We start from the raw sequence: 24,857 nt of genomic DNA, 5'->3' as shown, positions 1-24,857 counted from the left end.
CTCTGTTGCTGATATATTATTTTTGGTTTCCATGTAGGGAAAAGAAAAAGGCAATTACCGGTAGTACAAAATAACTGTGAAAGGTTACCTGGTTGACCACTGAATGTCTGAGTCAAAATACACTTAATGTTCTAAATTCAGAATGGAACAAAAAACTTTCAAAATTATCATTCTGATTGTTTATTTCATTCAGATTTTTTATTTTACTTCTTTTTTTATTTCTGCAATGACTAACACATATTCAGTGACACCATCAACTCATGTGACCCAGTCACCTTTTAATGACATACCCTGACAACATGACAACAATATTCCCTTTAAATTTCTCATGGGGAAGATCTGATTTCAATTGTGCACAACATACAAATGATGTAGAGCCAACAATCTAAGCACAACAATGGGCCAACTGAAGCTCATAATATTCTGAACAAGTGCATAGCTTAGAGGTACTGTTCACTTGAATGAGCCTAATGTTGAGTGTTTGCTATCCATTCATTAATCGCTACTACCCAATATGTTCTTTCCTTAATGTTCTTTGCTCAAGAGTTCAATTGTCCTTTCACATCAGTCTGTACATCATGGGTGAGTCTAGATGTGACAATTTGCCTACACATGTCCATTAGTCAAATAACAAACAATAATTATTCGAATTGTGGGAACTACATGTAGTTGTAGGCAAAAAATTAGTAAATGAGTAATTGCATACTCCTCAATCACCTTTTATCAAATGCCTTTCCACATTATGCAATTTGGGCATAAGAAATGCACAAATTTGTCTCAATTTACAATTAACCCCATAATGGGTAATTTTCTCTGACAGCGTTATTATTAATTAAGTCTGCAGAGCACATTATATTGTATTGCATGAAATTAAAGTAATAGCAAATTTGTTGACAAGGAATGTCTGTTTTTTCAGTCCATGCATGTGATAAAACAACAACATGTACCAGTAGCAATTTCATTCCATGCATAGCCTAACTGCATGTACATGTAGCAATTTCAAGTGAATTTGGCAGCCCCATGATGACTGTGTTTATGCGCCCAGCATGCACACACGAACACAGCCACAGTCAATTTCCGACAGACCAGTACATGCATGCCATCTCCCCATCTTGATGCAACACATAAACCTGTGACAACAAGATCTCTCTCGGTAGAATCGTAGCATACATAGACGACCCCTTGCTAAGTTTCAAATTCCGACCAGCCACCTACATGATTAGCCAGACACACGACGAGGAAACCCATACTCGATTATTGATTACGGACAATTTCAAGCAGGCCATGTCAATGTGCAAGCAGGTATAGTGGCCACTCATTCATCCTACATTTCACTTATTTGCCTAATGTGATTCGACCTCAGCATATTAGTGGACTTTTCAGTTTCCATTAATGTCCAAGCATCTCTTGGGCACGTTTCTGGGGAAATAAGTGTGTGACTCCACATTTGGTTGGTAAACGGTCGATGGTTGATAAAATGCTGAGTGGGTAGGCTACAAATTTATCCTCCTCCTCATTATCATCATCATCAACAAAAATGTCATCATCTTTATCATCATCATCATTGCCGTCACCATCACCTTCATCTACCTAAGCATCAGCAGCAGCATCATCACTGCTGTCCACATCATCTTAGTTGTGTATCCATTGTCTTCATCTGGCTATTTAACCAGCAGCAGCACCATATATATTCAGTGGTTTCTAAATAGACCTTTGATACGCAAATAAGTTCATCAGGATTGTCCAAATGCAATTTTGCAATTCCCACATAGTCAGATGTAGTCAAAATAATCAATTTCATTTCCAAAATATTTTCAGTTTGTATATCAAATGGATGATCAATCAGTCACTATAATTTTCGCTCAATCTGGTTATTTTCACTGCATTGAATTTTGTAGGATGCTAAAAATATAATTACTTTTTGCTATTTTTGCTTCTCTATCATATCATGCATATCACACATCTAATATTAATAACCTCAATAATATTTCAATCTTTAACAGCTCTAAAGAACTGGTATACTTTTTACAAAACTATTACTGTGAAAAATTCTGCAGATTTTAATTTGTTATTTTTTACACTTTCTATTGTCTAGTAGATAAATAATACTGGTTTGTACACATTTTATATACTGTAGTAATACACTTAATTTTGAGGTTACTTTATTCTGTGCTAAACCAACATACAGCAAACCACGAAACTCTACTATATTTAATTATTTATTATATTTAGACTATAGGCTATATCACTATCAAACCTAAATTTTGAAGTCGAGACAAACTTGTCTAAATGCGTACAAAGTAATTAATGAAAATCTTGACTTCTGCATTAATTACTTGAAATGCCATCAGAAGTAGTTACTTATAGAAAATAGCAGAGGTTTACTCAAGGTCACAATACAAGATGTTTGTTTACTTCTCTAAAGGCTGTTTTATACCCCATTATTGTTGTGATGCTTTTTGCAATGAAATTGAACTATGCTTCATGTGATGTATCGCTAGATTGTAAAGATAGTACTGTACTGTTTAAATTCTTCTTTGATGTTTACCCGACCATGATTTTTCCAGCAGGCAAGTAGAATCATACAGTACTGCAATTTCACAATGAAGTTGAATAAAATTCAATTCAGTGATGACCAGAAATCCATCACGCGATGATAATTTTCATTGCAGAAGTCAGAACAATCTGGTTCTAATTTCACCTCTGTGGCGATATTGTGGCTGTGATGTGGAGTATGCATCAGACTTAACGCACATCAACATCAATCAAAATATGCTGTTCTCTCAAGAGACGGCATTTCTCTACAAAAAGATTAATCAATACAGATTGTCATTTTGCATTTTAATAGTAATGAAGTTCAAGGTCTCCTTAAAATCATAACAAAACATTTGATGAAATTATCAAATTCACTCAATTTTAGTCTTAATAATATTGGAGGTCAGCCAATAATGTCCTATGCATTTAAATAGTGATTGATTACTAAACTGGTTTGGTGTACTAAGTAATGCCAACTTGGCTCTAAAATAACCAACAAACATGCATATAAACAAACAGGGCTAGAATTTCAACTAGAATATGTGCATCGATCCTTGCAAAGATTCTTGTATTTACAAATTTGTATTGGCTCTCATCAACTTTTCATATTTACACAGCAAAGATTGGATGAAAATTAATCTTGCAAATCATGTTTGATTCTCACATTGGGTGACGAAATTCTATCTCTGACAAACAAGCCAGTCCTGAGAGTGTGTCTTTTAAAAAATATCTGTGTTTGGCGAACAGAGGGAGCGAAACGATCATAGTCTCGCCCCTCCCGGCCAGGGGTCGTGGGGCCCGCTTAAGGGCCCCTGTTGGGGTCCAGGGGCAATGCCCCAGTAAATAAACAAGCAAACCTTGATCACTCTTGTCAGTACCTACCTGCATTCTGACTGCTATTAAGATTGAGTTGAGATCACTTTCTTCCAATGGCTTGAGAACAACTATTCGGGCAAGTTTTAAACTACATAACCTGTGCAAATATACAAATAATGGAAGAAAAGAAAAGGATGATACACAATTAATCATTAGTTACTAACTGGTTGTTTTCCGTCTGTTTTTGAAATGCCTACATCCTCGCAAACGAACCATTGGATCAACTTGAAATGACCAGACTTTTAAATATGTGACACGATCTGGTCCATGGGGGCCAAAGGCGGCAAATGTGAAATAAATCTAATATAACGTTTTGATTTAGTAAAGTAATATGCAGTGACATTCATTTAACAGGCACTTCTAATATCTGATGAACAACAGGCTATATCAAAAAAATAATTGGTACCCATCAATTTTGATGTTTATTTAAAAGCCTGCCTCGATCTTCCGAATTATGCAGCATTGTACATACTCTTGAAATATCCAGCCCAAGTTTATGACTTGTTATACAATTAATCTGCCAATAATTTGGCTCTTATGTTGAATTTTGATGTGTCAGGCTCATCCACTATTAATGAGAACTTATGGGTACCAATCATTTTGATACAGCTTGTACCTGAAAAAGTTGCACCCTTTTAAAATGTTAAAATATTACCCAAAAACACAATTTTCCACTCATATTTTGGTCATGGCACATTTAAATTTTATCCCTTCAGGCGCCCCCTGCACTGAGATTCCAAGATTTTATCACATCAGTTTTCTGTACACAAGAGTGGTATCGGGCCTAATGGGCTAACACGATTCATTGTCTATACTTCATCATGTGACTGTATGTATACTACATCCATATCCTTTCAACCTAAACACAAATAATCTCACACACAGAGGTATACCATTACACTAGTGACATTAGCTTTCTAAACATGTATGATATTAAACTAATTTTGTTCCTGAAAGATGCTAAGCCCATAACAGGACGTCTGAGAGGACATTTCCTTCCATATGTCACTGTGAATTTCCTCTTTTACCCTGCCAACTAGGACAAAGACAAACTCGATTTCATAAGATTATAGGGAAGTGTTGTACTAAGACCATGGCAAATCCAACATGTCCAAAGTCACATGCCACTGCCTGACTCAACTCAATTTCTTTAGCCCCTATATTTAATACACTGCATCTGAACTTTGTTTATTGTTTTAAAAGAGTTGTGATTTTGGCTTGGTAAAGCAGATGTTGTTGTTGGTTGTTTTTCCGTTTAGGCCTATAGAATCATAAAATTGCTTCACAAAAGAAACAATTATGCAAGAAACAAATTATATCACAAGAACCAAATATGCAAATTGAGTCAGTGTGACTAGGGTCTGAGAGTGAGAGTGATTGCTCTCCTACAGCTCCCCCTAAGGGGTGGTGCAATAATTATGTGTACCCGGGGTGAATTATAGGGGGGGAAGATTTTTGGCCGGCTAAAAGGGGGGGCAAGCATTTTTTGGCAGGTCGAAAGGGGGGTCAAGCGATTTTGGCAGGTCGAAAGGGGGGCAAGCAATTTTTGGCACAGATATTTTGGGCACCGTTTCTATATTACGCCCTAAAAGGCGTAGGAAAACGCGTTCTGAACACGTTCAAATATGCAAAATTTCCTATACTGCTTTCGCATTATATGTTAAGACAATTTAAGGTTTTAAATTCGGGTTCCCCAAAATCTTGCATGTGTAAGGGGCACGTCAAAGGAGGGGAGGGGGCAAAGGTTTTTTGGCACGTCGAAAGGGGGGGGGGCAAAGGTTTTTTGGCACGGCCAAAGGGGGGGGGGGCAAGCGATTTTTGGCAGACCATTTTGAGAATTCCCCGGTACACATAATTATTGCACCACCCCTAAGCTCTATGTGAGAGCATGTTTTAGCTCCAGCTTTGAATGGCTTGGCCTTTATTTGTTAAGACTGTCATTGATCCGAACAGCTTTTCTTAACTTCTTGAAAATTTATGTGAGCTATTCAATAATTATAAGCCCTAGGGAAGGTAAAATTAAGGGGAGGAGAAGAAATTGTTGGTAGGCCAAAAGGCAGGGGAAAGCAATTTTTGGCAGGTTGAAATCCCGGTTGAAATGGGGCCAAGCATTTTTGGCTGGTCAAAAGGGGGGGCAAGCCATTTTTGGTACGAAGGCAGTTCAGAAACATTCACATAGATGCAAAATTTCCTGTTCACTATGCTTGCATTAAATATCTAGACCATTTTAAGGTTTGCAAATTGGGTTTGCAAAAATTTGGCATGTGCAAAGGAAAGGCAAAGATTTTTGGCAGGCCAAGGGGGGACAGAGATTATTTGGCAAGCCAAGAGGGCAATTTTTAGCATAACATTTGGAAATTTTACCCTCCCCAGGGCTCATTATTGCACAGCCTGAGGAAACATATTCTCTATCTCAATTCAAAAGATAGTCCTGCAGTTATAAGTACCATACACTCAGTGATATTATTATTTATAATGGGCGCAGATATTATTAGGTTTCATTTTTAAGTAACTTGAACTCTCTATACATAATATATAATGAATGATTAGTAAGGAAAAGAAGAAGAATACAAGCTCCAATTGGCATTCAACTAATGAGAAAGAAGGTCATATTTAATGTTTGCGCCTCATTGCTTTTGTTTAATCATCCTCAGCAATCAATTTCAATAGTAATATAATCAACTGACAGCCTACAACAGCAGAGTATCATCTTCAGCTCCATCAACTAGAAAGTAGGCGTATCCTTCTTATAGAGGCCTACATGTATACTCCAACAAAACTGAAAGCTGAATATTAATTACTAATAGTATCCTGTTGCCCTTCTCTCCACCCTCAGGCCCTTCTTTTCCGAGGTTTGTGCCCCCATACCCCTATTGGAAAATGTCAAACAATAATGGGCTATTATAGACTATCACTTTACAAGTTCCTTTTCATCCTATTATGAATTAACAAACCACTTTATTACAGAACAATTTAATATTGATTTTACTTGATTCCTGGGTATAGAGGCCTTGCATGTGACGTATCATCCCGTAAATATGGCGGACTACTCAAATGCATTCAACAAAAGCATGATTGCAATCTACCGTGACAGTTCGTCTCACACACATAACCCTGCACTACGATCAAATAGGTTGATGACAACATTTGAATGGACTGCACTCCGCCATAACTACGGTGAAGGACACCGGTTCAAATCCTTTGTTTGTAGCCAATCGATAAAATGATGCAGGGCCTCTATAGAGGTTATCCACTTCACTCATGCGTGACTTCTAACAAAAGGCGCTGGTTCCCGTAGTATTCCTCATTCAAACCAATTCAATGCATGACCTCGGAATTACCATGATTACCGGCATGGCTTTAGAGGGCTATTTTGAAACAGTCATGATTGCACATGCAGGTACTTCTTTTGAAAGTCCTAAATAGTTATTTACTAACTGGCAATAAATGCTGTGACAATCAATCACAAAGACTTGTATGAGACCTATTTCCAATTATGCATTCTAATTTTTGGTATACACAGTTTTTAATCTCTTTTAATTTTATAACCAAAATTTATAATCAAAATTAACAACAACAAAAAACCATTTTGTGAGCAAACTCTTACTCAATAGCATATACTCAAAATTTAATGTTTTTGGCCTATTTTCCCACAAATTGCAAAAAAAAATTAAAATTGACATCAAACCTCAAAGCAGCAACCACTTTGGTTTCTGTGAGTGTGTGGTACCCAGTATTTTCTCTCCCTGCATATTGTTTAGGCCTACATGCTCTGCACAGGCTAAGTAAAGTAGTCCTTCACCTTATAAACTACAGGTGTGAAAGGAAGCCAAGGATACACTGTAGTGATCACTGGCTTCAAGGTCAGGCATTCTCTCTCTCTCTTGGTTCCATTGTGTTTCCACATATCACTGATTTTATCCCAAAGAGTTTCAATTTTATACCATGATTTTAGTAGGATAATTAAATGTTTTGTTGTTGTCAGTACTTGTCACTTTTGTTGTTCTTTCTATTCACAATTTCACAGATCTGTACTTTAACCATATGCCTGGCCTTGTATGCATCATGGACGTACTAAATAAGATTATCTTATTTAGTACGTCCATGTATGCATGTACAAGCCCTGTGGAATTAGAATAAAATATGCACAATTTGATACTAGGACCAGAGAAATACAGCTCTATGTTTCAGGGTCTATAGGCCTATGTATACCCGACTTCCTGCATGAGTTTAAATGTGACTTGTGGCAATTTTCAACAGCCCAAAATACCAAGCTACAATAATCAGTAATATTGACTCTACAAAACAATTTTTAACATGTGCATACATATTAGATAAAAGTACCGGTATCCAGTATTTATTGTTGCAACAGTTGCACTTTTAAGAACCTGACTTTGGAATCCAGGACCATTGATTTTAATCACTTATACCCCGATAGAGCTTCCTGGCAGCTTATAGTAAATTGTTAGATCTGGCTTCCTGGACCCAAAGTTTCAGAGGCCATCATTTCTGTACTGGGAATCCACCTAACCTTTATGTTGTCATTCAGTGTGAATGATTATGTCATCGACTCATCACACAGCTGATATTAAAACACTTGCTTCAGTCCAGACATAGAAATGTTAAAAATAGTTATGCCACAGGTGAAGGAAAGTTCAACACCAAGAACACATAGGAAACATGACCTCAGGAGTCCAACTGTGTATGTTTGCACCAGTACTATTCTAACTGTATAAATAGGTAATTTGGATACAATGGGCAAAATAAACAAGAGTCTCCTTGAATTTCTCCCCTATTTTTTACATCTTTTCTCCACTAGTAAAAACTTGAGAAAAAGTAGTTGTGGAGGAATTTCACCCAAAGCACTTCATATATTATGGAAGTTTGGTCAAAATTCATCCAGAAGTAACTTGTGGGAAACATTGTGATTATTTTGATCTGGCACAGAAAAATTAGTCATTTCTTGATGAAATAAATGATTGAGATAATGGTCAAAAATCTTTACAATGAAAATAAATAATTTGAATCTCAGGAACCAGAAGTCCAATTTGTAATGGCATTTTCAGCATTTTAAGGGCAAGTATGTATGCACCAACACTAACTAAGCTAATGCAGAACACGCTGAACTTCAAAGCTAGTGCCGGTGACTTGAGGTGTAAAATGGGGAGCTGTTACAGGGGGCAGTCATACACGCACCATTATTTTTGGCAGCCAAAAGGTGTGATATATATCCTAGTGGGAGCAGAATGAATGTAAATCAATTAAACTGCTGCCAGATGTCATTATGGCTTCAAATCGTAGTACATACATACATACATACATACATACATGGAGAAACTTTGTAGTCGCCTGCTTTGCAGCCAAATGAAATGAAATTACATTCCTGTTGGATGTAAATTGACATCACACAACAAATGACTCATTCACTTTAAGTATTATTTCATTTGATGCGCTTTTCTTTATGTTTTGTTTTTGAAGTTGTTTTGTTTTGTTTTTGAATTCCCATTTCAGTGGTATAATATGAGCCAGTGCAATAATATCTACAAGCCTATCACCCTCCACAGGTGATGGAATGCTTCAACACCTTTTTTTAGAACATTATACCTACCACCATGACTCACAAGATGCTAAATAACATTTAAGCTATGTTTACTGTCTGCGGTTTGAACAATTTTAATGATGCCCTTATGCCACACTCATTACACACAAACATTCTTCACAATCCCGCCATTCACATACGAAGGCATCTCAAAAGCCACACTCATCTACTCTGTGTATGACTAGTGAAGTTTCATTGCAAATACAAGATTTTTTTCACACTTCCTTCCTTAACTGCAATTATGCAATTTTGTTTGCAAATTACCTTTAACTCTTGCTTTCCATTTTGTCAGAAATACCTCTGTTGTTTGATTTAAATATCCTCCTCAGGTGTCAAAGTCATGCTTTAAAGGTATGTGACTTGGCTGACAGCCTCATCCTCCACTCTACCCCCATCAAAATACACATGTATCTAAATACTGAAGTGAAATTTTACGCCTAAAATATATTTTGTTTTTGCTTCTAGAATCCAATTTTAAAATACCATAACTTACGAACTCAATATCTTCGCTTAGGAATGTCCGATTTCATTGTGGAAAACTGTGTTGTGGAGCAAAATATCTCTATATTTAAGATATGTAAAAGCTCAAAATTGATAACCTGTCCAAAAGTGTCTGTTTTTAACATGACACATTAAATTTCTTAATATTAATAATAAGCATGGGTAAAAAGCAGAAAAGACAAAAAAAAAAGAGCAATTTGGAGTAATGAATTAAAGAGTTGACAGGAGTTAAAGGAGCTAATGTTTTTTTGCTGTTTCAGTGTGCATGATCTCATCATTGATGGTTAGGTGGACTGTTATGTTATGTAACATGGATGTAAGCGTGATCCTAAAAATGCCTTTCACAGTGACCCAAACTAATTACAAGACCTCTTCTACATTGAGGCTGGCTTTCCCTTTTAAAGGGAATTTTTATTGCTTCTAGAATCTAAACCACTGATTAACTCATAACTGGAATAAAAATGTTTGGGTGACATCTGTAAGGACACTTACTCCCAACACGTTTGTGTACACAAGAATGCATTGGGTACAAAAACTCATACTCCTGCACCTTAGGGTCAAATGAACTATGCCACTAAGAATGAGATCATTTTGAGTCCTAGTGACTTCCAATGACCCTTCCTTCCCCATGCTTCACATACCTATCAGGCTATTTGTGTCATCCTAACACCTGCTTAGATTCCTAATTGTCATCAATTACACAAACAAAACAGTTACTTTCCTATTTTATAATAAACATTTTGATATTAGAAATTTGACAAATAATTTATATTTTCCGCCAAATTATGCATCTTGTATTTCTGAGTCAACTACAAGATGCATTATATGTAAAGAAATCTTGAGAAGGTTAACTGTGAGGAGATGGGGAATTCAGAATAGTTGGACAAATATTTTTGTGTTCCCTCCCCTTTCTTCTGAAGTTCTAAATTAATGTTTTTGTTTTAATTTAACACCCTTCTTGAAAAGAAAATTAAGTTCCTACAAAATTGTCCCTTCCTCCACAGTGTAATATTGATTAGTGCTAAAACAGATAACCTAACAATTAAAATTCCATTGTTGCAAGACTTGATTCAGACAGCCTGATGTTCATATTTTTACTTAAACAGACTTAACCATCAAAACCAATATGATAAAATATTGAATTGACACCAAATAATGCAAGACTTCTTCTCAATTGAGGTCATCCTTCCCTTTTAAAGGGAATTTTCATCACAAGACCACAAAAGAGAAGCTATATGTTGCAAATACTTGAACAATGAGTAATTCAACCAGAAAACATCAGGAGATAAAATTCAAATTTCACAAAAAGAACCACTACCATTTTGTCAGTGACTTCAACTGACCTTGTTGTTAACTTCAATTCTTACAAAACAAATTTGTTGTAATTTGCATTTTGCACAGGCTCACTTTTGTCTATTTTATGCTAATTAGAACAGTGCCTTTGACATCATCAATTCCCAAGTAATAGCATTGCCATTGACTGACTTTCACCCATTGAAATCAATGGAGTGCATAATGCATGCATGCAAATAAGCAACATTGAGAAGCCTATTTCAGACTGCACATTGATCATTCATGAGTCACTCTAATTTCCTCTGCATATATATTTCATTCATTATTGTTTGCCATGTTTGGGAAACCACAATTTTCTGATATGATATAAAGCACAAAGTGAAGCTCACAATTTGCAAGAGTCTTTATTTTTTTAATCTGGCTTGTTGTTGTTTTTGTTTATCTTTGGAGGTTAGGTTGTTTGACTTGTTTCCTAATATCAACATATGTTTTGAACGAAGAGGTAGTGGTACTATCATTTACCTATCCCAATATTTGCATTCAGACTCAGTTTGGTTTACTTCAAAGTTCCAGCGCCTACAATGCGTGTTTTAGCTCGCCAATTAGCGTAGCTTAACAAAGCTAGGACGAACAAACAAGACATACCTTTTTTACATTCTAAAAGTTGGTCATAATCTCAAGAACTGTACCTTTTATTTTCTCCCAAAAATTGAGAGTTCTTGTACAAAATTATAGATGTGTAAACACCATGAAATCTTGTGCTATATTGATCGTTTTAATCATCATCTCGTCATCGTCAGCGTCATCATTTTCCTCAAACAAATTTTTTATTCTTTTAGTACACAACTTTCCATATAAGGTACTTCTTTTCACAAGACCTCTCTCTGCAAAGGTGCATTTTGACAGAAATTCTATTGAAATGATACACTTGAATGTTGCCTTTAAATAAATCTACATCAACATAAAATAATAAGAAACACTTTAATTATAGGTTAATAACTGCGCATTAGTTATTTGGAGGCATTGTGAAAAAATCTAAACATTTTGCCTTTGGAACCGAGGAATATCCCGAGGGGCGCAGCCCCGAGGGATATTCCATATAACTGATGTACATATAACTGATGCAAAGTTATTAACCGAATTCATAACCGTCATTTTTAACTCATCACTCAACCAAATCTCAAGATTTTATTCTGTGAAATTTGTTGAAATAAACAGTTTTTATCAAAACGTATATTTCGCCCTTCAAAGTCGAACAGGCTAAAACGGACTAACCAATTACAGCACTACGCAATCACGCCATGTGCAAATATGGTAGTTGTGTGCGCGTGAAGTATTCCGGCGCAACAGATGCGCACACGCTGAAGTCATTGTGCGCGTAAGCATACTGCGGAGGTCATTGATGGATATCAATAACCTCCGCGCCGGTACACCGCGGTGTGCGTAAATCATCTTATGAACAATTTGATTGGGACGCACATATGGCGTGATACGCGGAGGTTATGAATGTCTATTATTAAACTTTCTCTAAAGAACTATAAAATGGTGACTATTTGCTTGATTTATGAACGGATGTTTACAAACTGCTATACTTGAATATATTCCCAGAACGATGCATCACTTGCTTCACACATGTGGATAGAGTTAAATGGTTAAAAATAGACATTAAGTTGTTCATGTTATGAATAAGCCATGTAATTACTGATTTCCTTCCACAAAAAGATATATGTCTAGGTGGGTGTTTAATCCCTGATATATTACTTAAAAAATACTTCTTGCACATTTTGCAAGTAGACTGGGAAATAAGCAAATGACCTGAGTATGAGACTTAAAATTAAAAGCCTCAACAAGTGTTCCTGTTCTTCTGGGGGCCATTTGCATGAACCAGGGGACATTTTATGTGTAACAGATCAATAGCTGCAATGTGATCAGGCTTTAAGATCAACATAAATGCTAAGTATCCACATAAATAGGCAGAGAATCAGTGGCGTAACCAGTGGGGGGCCGGGGGGGGGCAAGCTCCCGGTCACAAAAAAACTGGGAAGAAGAGCTAAAAATTGGGAAGGGAAGAGCAAAAAACTGGGAAGGGGATAAAAAAGAGGGAAGAAAGAGGGAAGAAGAAAGAAGAAAAGAAAAAGAGGGAAGAAAAAAAGGGAAGGAGAAGAGAAAAGGGGAAGGGGGGAAGAGAAAAGGGAAAGAAAGAGGGAAGAAGATCTATACTACTTTCATTGTGAAATTTGTACTCTGAAACACTGATTTTTAGCTTCTAATATGCCAAAACCAGGAGCTTCAGGGGCTCCGCCTTGACCCTAAGGCGGGCCCTGGACCCCGCCGCTTAACGCTTCGCTATGCTACAACTTTTGATCAGAAATTGGGAAATTTTTCAATCTTACCCACCCCGGAAGGTCAGGTCTGCTTACGCCCTTGCAGAGAATGCAATAAATAACCAAAATTCTGCGAACAACATGCGCAATACTCATTAATCAAAATGACAATTTGGGCCAGGGGGAAGTTCGAACCAAATAGGTGGCCCCTGGTGGCACTGGGATTTAACTAAGAACCAGGAGCCTTTTAGTGCTTTACGGGAGCCATCTGCCATTAGACAATAATATCATAAACATGATTGCAAGAGTTGCTATAAAAAGTTTCTTTTTGTTTTTGTCTTTAAAAGAACATGCTTTTATATTATTGTATAAAATTTGCCAATTTATACAACACCTTAAAAATTTAGATTTGGGCAATTTTGATACAAATTTATACTCCAAGCAAATTATGGCAAATTTATGTACAATCAGACAAAAGAAATCCTTCAACTTATTGTTCCCAAGCAAGCCTGGCATTTTGCCAACTGTTTGAAATGAAACAAAAATAAATTATATTTCATACAACATTTAGTTTTGGCAAACCAAGCTTAATTAAACTTTTGTTTTATTCTTCGTATTATCTTGTTCAACAAAATATATTTTGCTAATGCGACAAAATAAAAAGTATGTAATCAAAATCTGAATAAATAACAAATTCTACTCCATGTTTGAAAAATTACAATATGTGAGGAGACACATTTTTCCTGAAATTGAAAAAAAAAAAAAAAAGCGAGTGGGTCGGCATGTTCTTAAAAGTCGGTCAGGTTAGGCCAAATAAACACACTATTTTCACACCTAATCCTGATTCTGAATCCATCTGATTGTGTATTTGGGTAAAAGCTCATCAGTAGCAGTGTTCTGTGTATTTTGCCCAATAATACGTAGGAGGCATGGATAACGTAAACATCAGACTGGCATATGCTGGTTCCTATATTTCCTGTATTTTATGGTACCGGTAGCCAATGTCGACTACCTACAAACCATACAACTTAGTGTGAACGAATGTGTGTACACATTGTTTCAAATGATTTCAAATAGCACTAGATATTGGATTTGTACAGATATAATTATAAATTAATTACTACAGTTTTGGAAGATCTATAGTGTGGGAAAGTGAAATATGCTCAATAATGACGTTTTTCAAAGTTGAAAATCTTTTAAAAACCAGATTGTCTCAGCATCAGGGAAACTTGGGCATTCATGTGCAGCCAAGTCTGGACAATTATCCTATCAGTTCCACTTGAGCCATATCAAGTCCTCTTGAAAGTTTATGCTATTGATTTGGGTCATGGTTTTGGAATGATGTAGGAGTTGTTGTGTTGTTATAGCAACAATCCCAGATTCTTGGCCATTCAGATGGCACTTTAGTGGGGTGCAGCCAATCAGGTCTCTGCTTTAATTCCATTTCTTTTGTTGTGTTCACACTTTTCTTAGTAAGCCACTTGCATTTGCTCCTCCGATCATGCTGGACCAAAAAATCCCACCCACCCTCCCAGTAGCTGGAAGGGTAATTCAGTTATCTCATTTGTCCAAGATGCTTCAATATAAGTATGTCAAATTATGCTACTCTCTGCTTTGTCTGGAGTTTTCTTCAAATCCTGAAGAATCTCGTCAGTAGATTGTCTCCACTTTCTACTACGCTTTGTGATGGCTTTATGAATGCTTTTTATGGAGTTCTTCAAATCCTGAAGAATCTCGTCTGTAGATTGTCTCCACTTTCTACTACGCTTTGTGTTGGCTTAATAAATGCTTTGTATGGAGTTTCTTCAAATCCTGAAGAATCTCGTCAGTAGATTGTCTCCACTTTCTACTACGCTTTGTATGGAGTCTCGTCAATACCTGATGAGACTCGTCTGTAGATTGTCTCCACTTTCTACTACGCTTTGTATGGAGTCTCGTCAATACCTGATGAAACTTGTCTGTAGATTGTCTCCACTTTCTACTACACTTTTAATGGGAAATGTATGCTTTTATGGATTTTCTTCAAATCCTGAAGAATCTCGTCTGTAGATTGTCTCCACTTTCTACTGCGCTTTGTATGGAATCTCGTCAATACCTGATGAGACTCGTCTGTAGATTGTCTCCACTTTCTACTACGCTTTGTATGGAGTCTCGTCAATACCTGATGAAACTTGTCTGTAGATTGTCTCCACTTTCTACTACGCTTTGTATGGAGTCTCGTCAATACCTGATGAGACTCGTCTGTAGATTGTCTCCACTTTCTACTACGCTTTGTATGGAGTCTCGTCAATACCTGATGAAACTTGTCTGTAGATTGTCTCCACTTTCTACTACGCTTTTAAAGGGAAATGTTTGCTTTTTATGGATTTTCTTCAAATCCTGAAGAATCTCGTCTGTAGATTGTCTCCACTTTCTACTGCGCTTTGTATGGAGTCTCGTCAATACCTGATGAAACTTGTCTGTAGATTGTCTCCACTTTCTACTACGCTTTGTATGGAGTCTCGTCAATACCTGATGAAACTTGTCGGTAGATTGTCTCCACTTTCTACTACGCTTTATGTAGAGTAATTTATGCTTATTTGAAGTATCTTTTTGGCTTGATTGTTTTTGTCAGTGGATTATTTCATTTATTAATATATTTTTTTAGTAAAATTTGGCTGACTTTTCAATAATTACCAATAGGGATTTAAAGATTTAATTCATTGATAGAGTTGGCATTGTTTCTTCTTTGGGAGATTTCTGTTTATTTAATAATTGCGTTATAAATATTGTTTTCCAATTCAATCCTCTGTTTGATCCAAAGAGGTATCTGTATTTGCTTAAGATGAAATTTGGTTAAATGTGATACAGAAGTCAATTCTTGCATGTCCAGCCTATATGGTTGGCTTGTTGTACACATTTTTCCAATAATTCTTGTATTGTGTTATTAATAATATTTATTGGAAGATAAATAACTATTTATATTATGTCTTAACTGCTATGAAAGTGCTATGATTATTTTATTATTATTATATTATGAAATCTATCATTATTTATCATTATTTATCTCAATTATATTTATGTATATGAATATAAAATTTTTGAATGGTCATAAATAGCTTAATAAATGGTCCTCATGATCGGGAGGGCAATGCGGAGTCTAATCATTGCTTTGGTGTTGTGTTTTCCTGATGTCTCGAGACAATCAATATTTGTGACACATTTAAGAAAATTGAGTCTCAACTGCAATCTAGAAGGATAAAAACAAACCCATAAAGTTTGCCATTTCAAAAGTTTCAAAATCCTGAAAACCTCATGAAAATTGTTTTTTCAAACAAATGCATTTTTACTTTGATGATGGTAGAAATATTACAAAAAGTTACATTTGTTTACCACATCTCAAAATTGAATTTCCCACACTTGCTAAGTTGCAACAATTTTTTTTACAATACTGGTGTAATATTATTATGACCAACCCAAACTATGATACTAGCCCTAAGACATTAATTCTAACCCTAATTCTAAACCTAATACTTATCTCTTGGAGTGCCAGCAGTAAATTCTTAACTAATCAACATATGCGACAGATTTTAAATGTTGATTTCATTTGAATTAGAATAAATTGTATTACAGTACCATACTTTAATATATCATATTGCTTTTAACATAAGTTGATAAGCTAAATAAGTTTGCAATTTATATGAATATATTCCAATCTATAGGCCATAGTTGCCAGTGTAGTTGCTGCTTTAATTTGTATACTTAATGAATTTATAGTCAATACTTTAATCAATCTTGTCCTAATGAAATGACTACATTAGCCTAGTGTACATACAAACAGTGACTCATCATGTAAAAACAGTGAATCATAACAACTGTCTGTGAGCTATCTACTAACTGTGTATATTCATTGGTGCGGTTTGTTTTTATTCCAAGGTAAATAAACCTAAGGCCTACAAAAATTAAAAAATGACCTAACTTTTAAACCACAATGATCTTTGCACACACAAAACAAAAAAAGAATCATATTTTGCAATTTCATCATTTTCTTTTTCTTAATTTTCACTCCTGAGTGAACAACACTTATCACTTATCTGTGAACAAGTTATAGGTTAATGAATGTGTTTCACTTGTTGGGAGTGAAATTATACAAAATAATGCATGCATACTGAGATGTTGATGCCTCTAATGCACAAACCCCGACATTTACAATTCATAGCAAGACCAATAAATATTGGGCATAAAGCATCCAATTAATATCATTATTATGTTTTGGATACAATATTTTCACACACTTGGATCCATCTGATCAAAACACAATAATGGTTGCAATTGGATTTAAACTGTTCACAGGATACCAGATTTTTCATTTTCAACCTATTTTACAAGTTGACCTAAAATTACCTTTGACCTTTGTGTAACCTTTAACGACACCATTACATGAGAGTTCCCATATGGCCTAAGTTTGTTTACAATTTGTTTTGAACAGAACTGGTCATATGAGATCAGATTTTTCATTTTCAGCTCATTTTACAAGTTGACCTCAAATGACCTCTGCATGTGACCTTTGATAGTACTAATACATGAATACCTGAGAACATTTAATCAAAACTTAAACCAAAACTTAAACCAAATTTGCCTAAACACATATGGAAAAGTGATCACATAGTCTCTTACCTACAGTGAGACAATGGCGAGACATGATAACATCCAGTCGTTAAAAAAACCCGATATAGCCGCCTTGGCCCTGAAAATCAGTGCTTGAAATAAGCCAAAATCTTCAAGGGCCATTTGGGCCCTTGGGTTAATAACCTACAGGCCCTCAGCAATTTTCATGAGTCCGAACGCAAATTGTACAAATTTTAATATTACACTGGCCCACATTTCTGACACTTTCACTGTGATTTTCACAGGCTTTTGGCCCAAGCACTGTGGGATTAATCACAGGCCTACTCACAAATAGTGTGACAGTCGACTCCAGTTGCTTTTTTGCTTGCACTACAGAACACCATCACTGGGGATTCCTTATGTACAAATTTTTTGTCCTCGATCACCCGGCTCGATTGGTATATTTTCATGACTAAACAATTGTTTATGTTTAGTCATGAAAATATATGAATGAACCCGGTCATACTTACCGGAACATTTTGTGATTATTTCATCAAAATAATTTTTAAAAATAACAAGTAACATGATTAACAAACATCATTTTCCTTCATTTTCCCTACCCCACGATTGCACATACGGGCCACCGGGCATAATTGTTGTTAATGCCCAGCTCTCAACCATTCAGAAATACAGAAATTGTGTAATTACACTATGTTTGAAGTTTTTAAGTTACCGTAACTAATTTTCATGCAGTGTCAATCAGGGATGAGCCCCCTCCACACACACACCCCCACACCCCCCCCACACCCCCACACAATTTCAGGAATAAAACGTGGGTGTCCACATCAAAGTGTAAATTTTCATTAAAATGACTTAAAATGGGACAAAACATTGACAAATGGGGATGAAAATAAATTTGGCTTTGTCCCTCTTCCCCACACTAAAATCCTAGCTTAGCTACATCACTGTTTCCATGCCATGGCGAGTACAAATTGCAGATTCATCAACACATCAACTTTGTACTCCTTACTTACAATAAGCCTAATACTAGCTAAAAAACTAAACAATACCATCTGATACCCAAGCTAACTGGGATAAAACAGCTTGAAAAGTGGGACATAAAATAATCAAACATGGCCGTTACAATGTATTATCCACCATGTTTATCAGTTGCAAAAGAGGGGCCATGGTACTACAAACCAATTTTAGTTTTGATATATGCCTACATAAATGAGACTCCATATTTTCATATCAATTACATACAACACTGGCCTTCCCAGAAAGCTTCAACACAATTGATGGATTGGACACAGGTTTAGCAGCAGCCAGGGGTGTAGAAAAAGTCCACCAAAAATGCCTGGCACCTTTTTGTCATGTTTGAAGAGTGAATTTTACAGAAACTGAATCTTTAGAAATATTGAATGGCAATTCTGTTTTGCAATCATGTTTATTTATATTTTTGTTTGAAGTTGCTTGAGAAGTCTGGCCAAGAATTTGCTCACCGAAAGCTTCACATTCTAGGTTAGAGACCATTGCATTCAAAATCTAGTCGGATTCACTGAAGCATGACACTGTGTAAAGCAATGGAAGTACAGAAGTAAACACAGCCGATCACGACAGGCGATCACATCAAAAATCTTACTATTACACTTCAGCAAAATTTTAGACTGTCCAAAATAGGCTTGCTCTAAAGATACAGTTGACTCATCAAAATAACTATCATCCAAATTTCAAGATTAACAGAATAAATAACCTCCGGTGCAAAAAATTGCACCGCTGTCCGACCGAAAAACAAATAGCAACGCACTCTAGCATTGAATGCGTAACTAACGTCCCACGTGCAAATTCGAAGCTAGAGTTCTCGAGTAAGTTTGAAGGTGTAATGTTATTACTCTATTACAAATTGCGCTCTAAAGAGCTTCAACTTGGTGGAACATAGATTGCACTATGTGATAGTTTATGAATCCAGTATTATGCCAGTACCAACAGTCAACATCTTTAGAAAGGTTTTAGTTGTCATAAATGAATTTTTAGTGATTTTTTCCATTGAGCCCAACAGTAGGCCTAAAGCCATTTTTGGACTGTACATGCAGATTCCACTTCTCTATGGACGAATGGCGCCACCAATAGTGTGTTGCTCAGGAAGTCTAGCCAAGAATTTGCTCACCGATAGCTTCACATTCTAGGCTAGAGACCATTGCATTCAAAATCTAGTCGGATTCGCTGAAGCATGACACCGTGTAAAGCAATGGGGAAGTTCAGAAGTAAACACAACCGACTGAGCCGATCACGACAGGCGATTGCATCACAAATGTTGCTAAAATTACACTTCAGCTAAATTTTAGACTGTCCAAAATAGGCAAATCTTGCTCAATAGATATAGTTGACTCATCGAAATAACTTTCATCCAAATTTCAACATTAACAGAATAAATAAACCTCTGGTGCAAAAAATTGCACCGCTGCAGTGTATTTTACCCATACGAAAAATCATTCCGTACCGTGCATGCACAGATCACTGACAGTGGCGCAATCAACCATCAGCAGTTAGAAAATCGTTAACCCAATAGCGTCATCGCTGCATTTTCATTGATAAAATTCAGAATCGTTCAAAAACACGAGTTTCTAATTGCAAATATTTAATTTTTGTGTGCATGAATGTCACTGTCGATCTCAAATTAACATTGTGTAAATCGTAGCGTTGAATGCGCTGAAGCTTGTGAGGCGGGTCCGTTGCAAATTATGCGGTTCTCTTGTTTTTTTGTGACATTAAAAATCCATCTTTGTGTGTGCGCTGCATGCATAAACACTAGTACGGCTGACTGAGTGTACCAATCGTAGCAGGGTGTAAAATATACAACAAAGTCAATGTTTAATCTCAAATACGTTTAGGGGTAAATATAAGCATTTGCATAATTTAACAATAATTTGAACCTGAAAAATAAATGAACATGAAAGTTCATGAGTGATGTTTCATCAACATATTTGACTGTTGCATAAATATGGGTGCTGCAGCTTTGGAGCTAAGGCAATATGGCGCATTACTTTGTTGTTGCTTGTTGGTAAGGCCAAGGAAAGTCGATTTTGAGTTCCCGTCACCCGCCCTCACTTCATTTTCTGACCCTCACTTGAATTCATTATTGTGATTTTCCAAAAAATACCAATGAAAACTGGTTATATTTGTAAAAACAATTATGAATATCCCTTTATTTTTTGTGGAAAAATCAAAATCAAAACATACATTTTGCTGTCAACCTTGCAGACTCTTTGTAATATACTTTTGAATCTCATTTGGGCTAAACATCCATCTTCAAGTGAGTGAGCGGCAAATAACAACACATTTTACATGCGTGTTGGTCATATAATGAAAGGCATGCAAATAATGAATAATGAATAATGAAAAAGTTACCTCACTTGTTTTCAGAAATTATGTGACGGGAAACTCAAAATTGACTGTTAGGCCCTTCACAATTAATTCTTAGTTTCCTGTTTCATGGTTGAAAACCAGGGATGAGGCGACTTTTAATTATTAATTATTAATTATCTTTTATTTTCTTTATTTTAAAATAAGTGGTCGCAACCTACATCAAGCCATTTTGACAAGGAGCATGCATTTAATTATTTTACTACGGTACTATGTTTGATTTTATACATAATTAATGGTACAATTAGGTTCTATGTTTATTCATCATTATAGATGATATAATCAAAGTCGGAAAGTAGCAAATGGTAGTCATTAAAAGTTATTCTTAAAGAGAAAATCCAAAATATAAATAAAATAATTAAATATTTTGCAATTCTTTACTTTGGACGCGGGCGGGAAACAGGAAACTAAGAATCAATTGTAATTGGCCTTAGTGTTAGGGGCCTAATGGGTAAATTACACTGTGTGCTGTCTGAATGAAAAACAATAGCAAAGTACTCTAGCATAGCCATAGAAATGCTTAACTATCATGTGCAAATTCGAAGCTAGAGCAAGGTCACATTTCGTGTGCGTACACCCATCGAATGTGTGTCAACGGCACTCAGACTGTAGAAACCCATGTATTCGATCCATGTACGATGAAACTTAAAAAGAGTGCAAATACTGAAATAGCGCGAGCGTACACAAAAGAAACTTTGCGCGATGTCGCCAGGTCTGAACGCTGTACCGGCGTCAGCTGAATTCGAGTACGCTTAGAGGGTACAGGTATGGAAAATTCCAATCTGTTTGTTTATTAATCTGAGGTCTGAACAGTGGACACTGCACTGCTGTGCATTTATTGTGAGATCAGTCAGTGTCATTCATGTTGACAATCAGCCTGCATGATCATGATCAGTGCTACTGGGTGCGGTTAAGAAGTTGCCGATCTACACTTATTCATAAGCTACCAATACGAAAAGCATAGAAAATTGAAAGTTTCTTACCTTGGTATACAATTTGGAGCAGTTCTTTCAACCTCCCAAGTGGCGAAGAGCTTCATTGGGACCGGTTTTCCAGCCCCAACCTGCCCTACTCTCCCCACCAATCTCTCCGCCATGTTGTTGTTTTCAGATTTATGGGTTGCCAGATCTTACACACTATTAATGACTGAAAATGTGTCGCTAATTAGCAACATCTCGAAATCCCTTTCTTTAAAATCCCCGAGGGGTTGTGCAATAATAATAATTATTATGTCAATTTATGTGTACCCCCGGTCTGGTGAATTATAGGGAGGTGGGGGGAGCAAAGATTTTTTGGCAGGCCAAATGGGGGGAAAGCATTTTTGGCAGGTCAAAAGAGGGGGGGAAAGCGATTTTTGGCAAGTCGAAAGGGGGGCAAGCGAATTTTGGCACAGATATTACCCTTTCTATATTACGCCATAGAAAGATGTAGGAAAACATTAGGAACACATTCAAATATGCTAAATTTCCTGCTCGCTGCGCTCGCATTATATGATAAGACAATTTAAAGTTTTAAATTCGGGTTCGGGGGGCAAAGAATTTTTGGCACATCAAAAGGGCCGGGGCAAAGGTTTTTGGCACGTCAAAAGGGGGGGGGGGCAAAGATTTTTTGGCACGGCCAAAGGGGAGGGCAAGCGATTTTGACAGACCATTTTGAAAATTCACCACCCGGGGGTACACATAATTATTGCACAGCCCCTGATTGCCGTTTGATGCTCGTACCACATGACAGATGGTCCTGCCCGGATGCCCGAGGACCGGGGCGGGGGTGGTGGTAGGAGGGTGTGCACTTAAAAACTACAAATGACCATATTTGTCTAAATGACCATTTTTTTCGGACCTCTGGTAGCTTCTGGTCCCGCCTCTGGTATAACAATGGCTCCTTTTGACCAATTTTGTTATCAAATCAGTAATTTTTAATTTAGAATTTTCAAATTTGACAATGTGGGTCCACTTTCAAGATGCTCGGAAGCACATAATAACCAAAAACGTTTGTTTTCATTAGCAATTGCCGGGCACATCATCGTGATCACACTGATGGGACCAGGCCAGGCTCAACTCAGAGCAAAATGCTCAAGCCGAGTTTAAAAGCTTTACGGTACTAAAAGCATGCTGGAGAAAACTTCCGATCGTTTCTTTGCTTGTTTATGTGTTATTTCTGTTTCTTTTTCTCTTTATTTCTGCTTATTTTCATCTATTTACATATTTTCTTTTTTTTTCTTTCTTCCGATATCTCAGTCTATTGAACAATGAACATACAACTAAAAAATATCGGCTCCTCCAGTGCCGAATACCGTGCGCAAATTCTCTGAATTTAGCATTTTACACGCTTTGTATTGATAATGTTGCCTAAATGGAAAATTCAATGAATGGAGCAATAATACATAAAGAGGGCGCACTTACTGTATTTTGTACGGGTCGCAATTATATGGGCACAGGACGGTAGGAGTAGCAATTGCTATATCAGACATCAATGTAAAGAATAGCTAGTCCTATAAATTCTTCAATGATGATCATCGATCAGTAGCAGGCGGTGAGCAATATAAATTTATCGAGCACTAGGCCTATAATTACTTCATAAATACCCATATCAGTATAATGCGGCCCAATACACCTGAGACGAATATTCGTCTCAGCAATACACGATCAATTGATTGATCATGGACCCCAGATGCAGGGTTGGATACAAAATAATATTTCTCTTCAATATCATTGAAGAAATCTAATCTAGTTTTATATTATTTACGGTTAGACAATAAAATCACTGTTGATGTTCGTGTGTATAGTGCACAATGACAGATTTTGTATCCACTCTTGTACTATGGTCTTTGATATTGATCAATCAAATTGATCGTGTAGGCCTATAGGCCTACTCCTTATTAGATAGCTTCTTCATCAATACCATGATCAGTAATGAGCTACCGTCATCAACTCCCAGTCTTTAGATAGCTACTCATTAGTGCCAAAATAGTAGGCCATAGCTATTTCATCATCGCCCATATCAGTAGTAGCCTATAGTAGATAGCTACTTCATCAATGCCCACATCAGCAGTAGAAGCTAGTAGATAGCTAGTTCATCAGTGTCCATATCAGTAGTGGATAGCTACTTCATCAATGCCCATATCAGTGGTAGATAGCTACTTCATCAATGTCCATATCAGTAGTAGATAGCTACATCATCAATGTCCATATAAGTAGTGAATAGCTACTTCATCAATGCCCATATCAGTAGTGGATAACTTCTTCATCAATACCCATATCAGTGGTAGATAGCTACTTCATCAATGTCCATATCAGTAGTAGATAGCTACATCATCAATGTCCGTAGTGAATAGCTACTTCATCAATGCCCATATCAGTAGTAGATAGCTACTTCATCGATGCCCATATCAGTAGTGGATAACTACATCATCAATGCCCATATCAGCAGTAGATAACTACTTCATCAATGCCCGTATCAGTAGTAGATAGCTACTTAATCAATGCCCATATCAGTAGTGGATAACTTCTTCATCAATGCCCATATCAGTAGTAGATAGCTACTTCATCGATGCCCATATCAGTAGTAGATAACTACATCATCAATGTCCATATAACGGTAGTGAATAGCTACTTCATCAATGCCCATATCAGTAGTGGATAACTACATCATCAATGCCCATATCAGCAGTAGATAGCTACCTCATCAATGCCCATATCAGTAGTGGATAACTTCTTCAT

General features: G+C 36.5%; 1 protein-coding gene across 5 annotated transcripts in view; it reads right to left on the bottom strand.

The window, feature by feature from the left end:
* Window positions 1–22,235, bottom strand: part of LOC140152691 (phosphofurin acidic cluster sorting protein 2-like) — a 156,613-nt gene extending 134,378 nt beyond the window's left edge. For all 5 annotated transcript variants that reach the window (XM_072175149.1, XM_072175151.1, XM_072175150.1 and 2 more), the window contains exons 1-2: window positions 22,122–22,235; window positions 3,418–3,508 (exon numbers count right to left, since the gene is read on the bottom strand). In XM_072175149.1, the coding sequence (XP_072031250.1) occupies window positions 3,418–3,508; window positions 22,122–22,234 (204 nt within the window). In that variant the 5' untranslated portion in view covers window position 22,235. The remainder of the gene's footprint in view (window positions 1–3,417; window positions 3,509–22,121) is intronic.
* Window positions 22,236–24,857: the final 2,622 nt, after the last annotated feature.

The sequence above is a fragment of the Amphiura filiformis genome, chromosome 5, assembly GCF_039555335.1.
Source record: "Amphiura filiformis chromosome 5, Afil_fr2py, whole genome shotgun sequence".
Taxonomy (NCBI): Eukaryota; Metazoa; Echinodermata; class Ophiuroidea; order Amphilepidida; family Amphiuridae; genus Amphiura; species Amphiura filiformis.
This window is presented reverse-complemented; position numbering and strand designations above follow the sequence as displayed.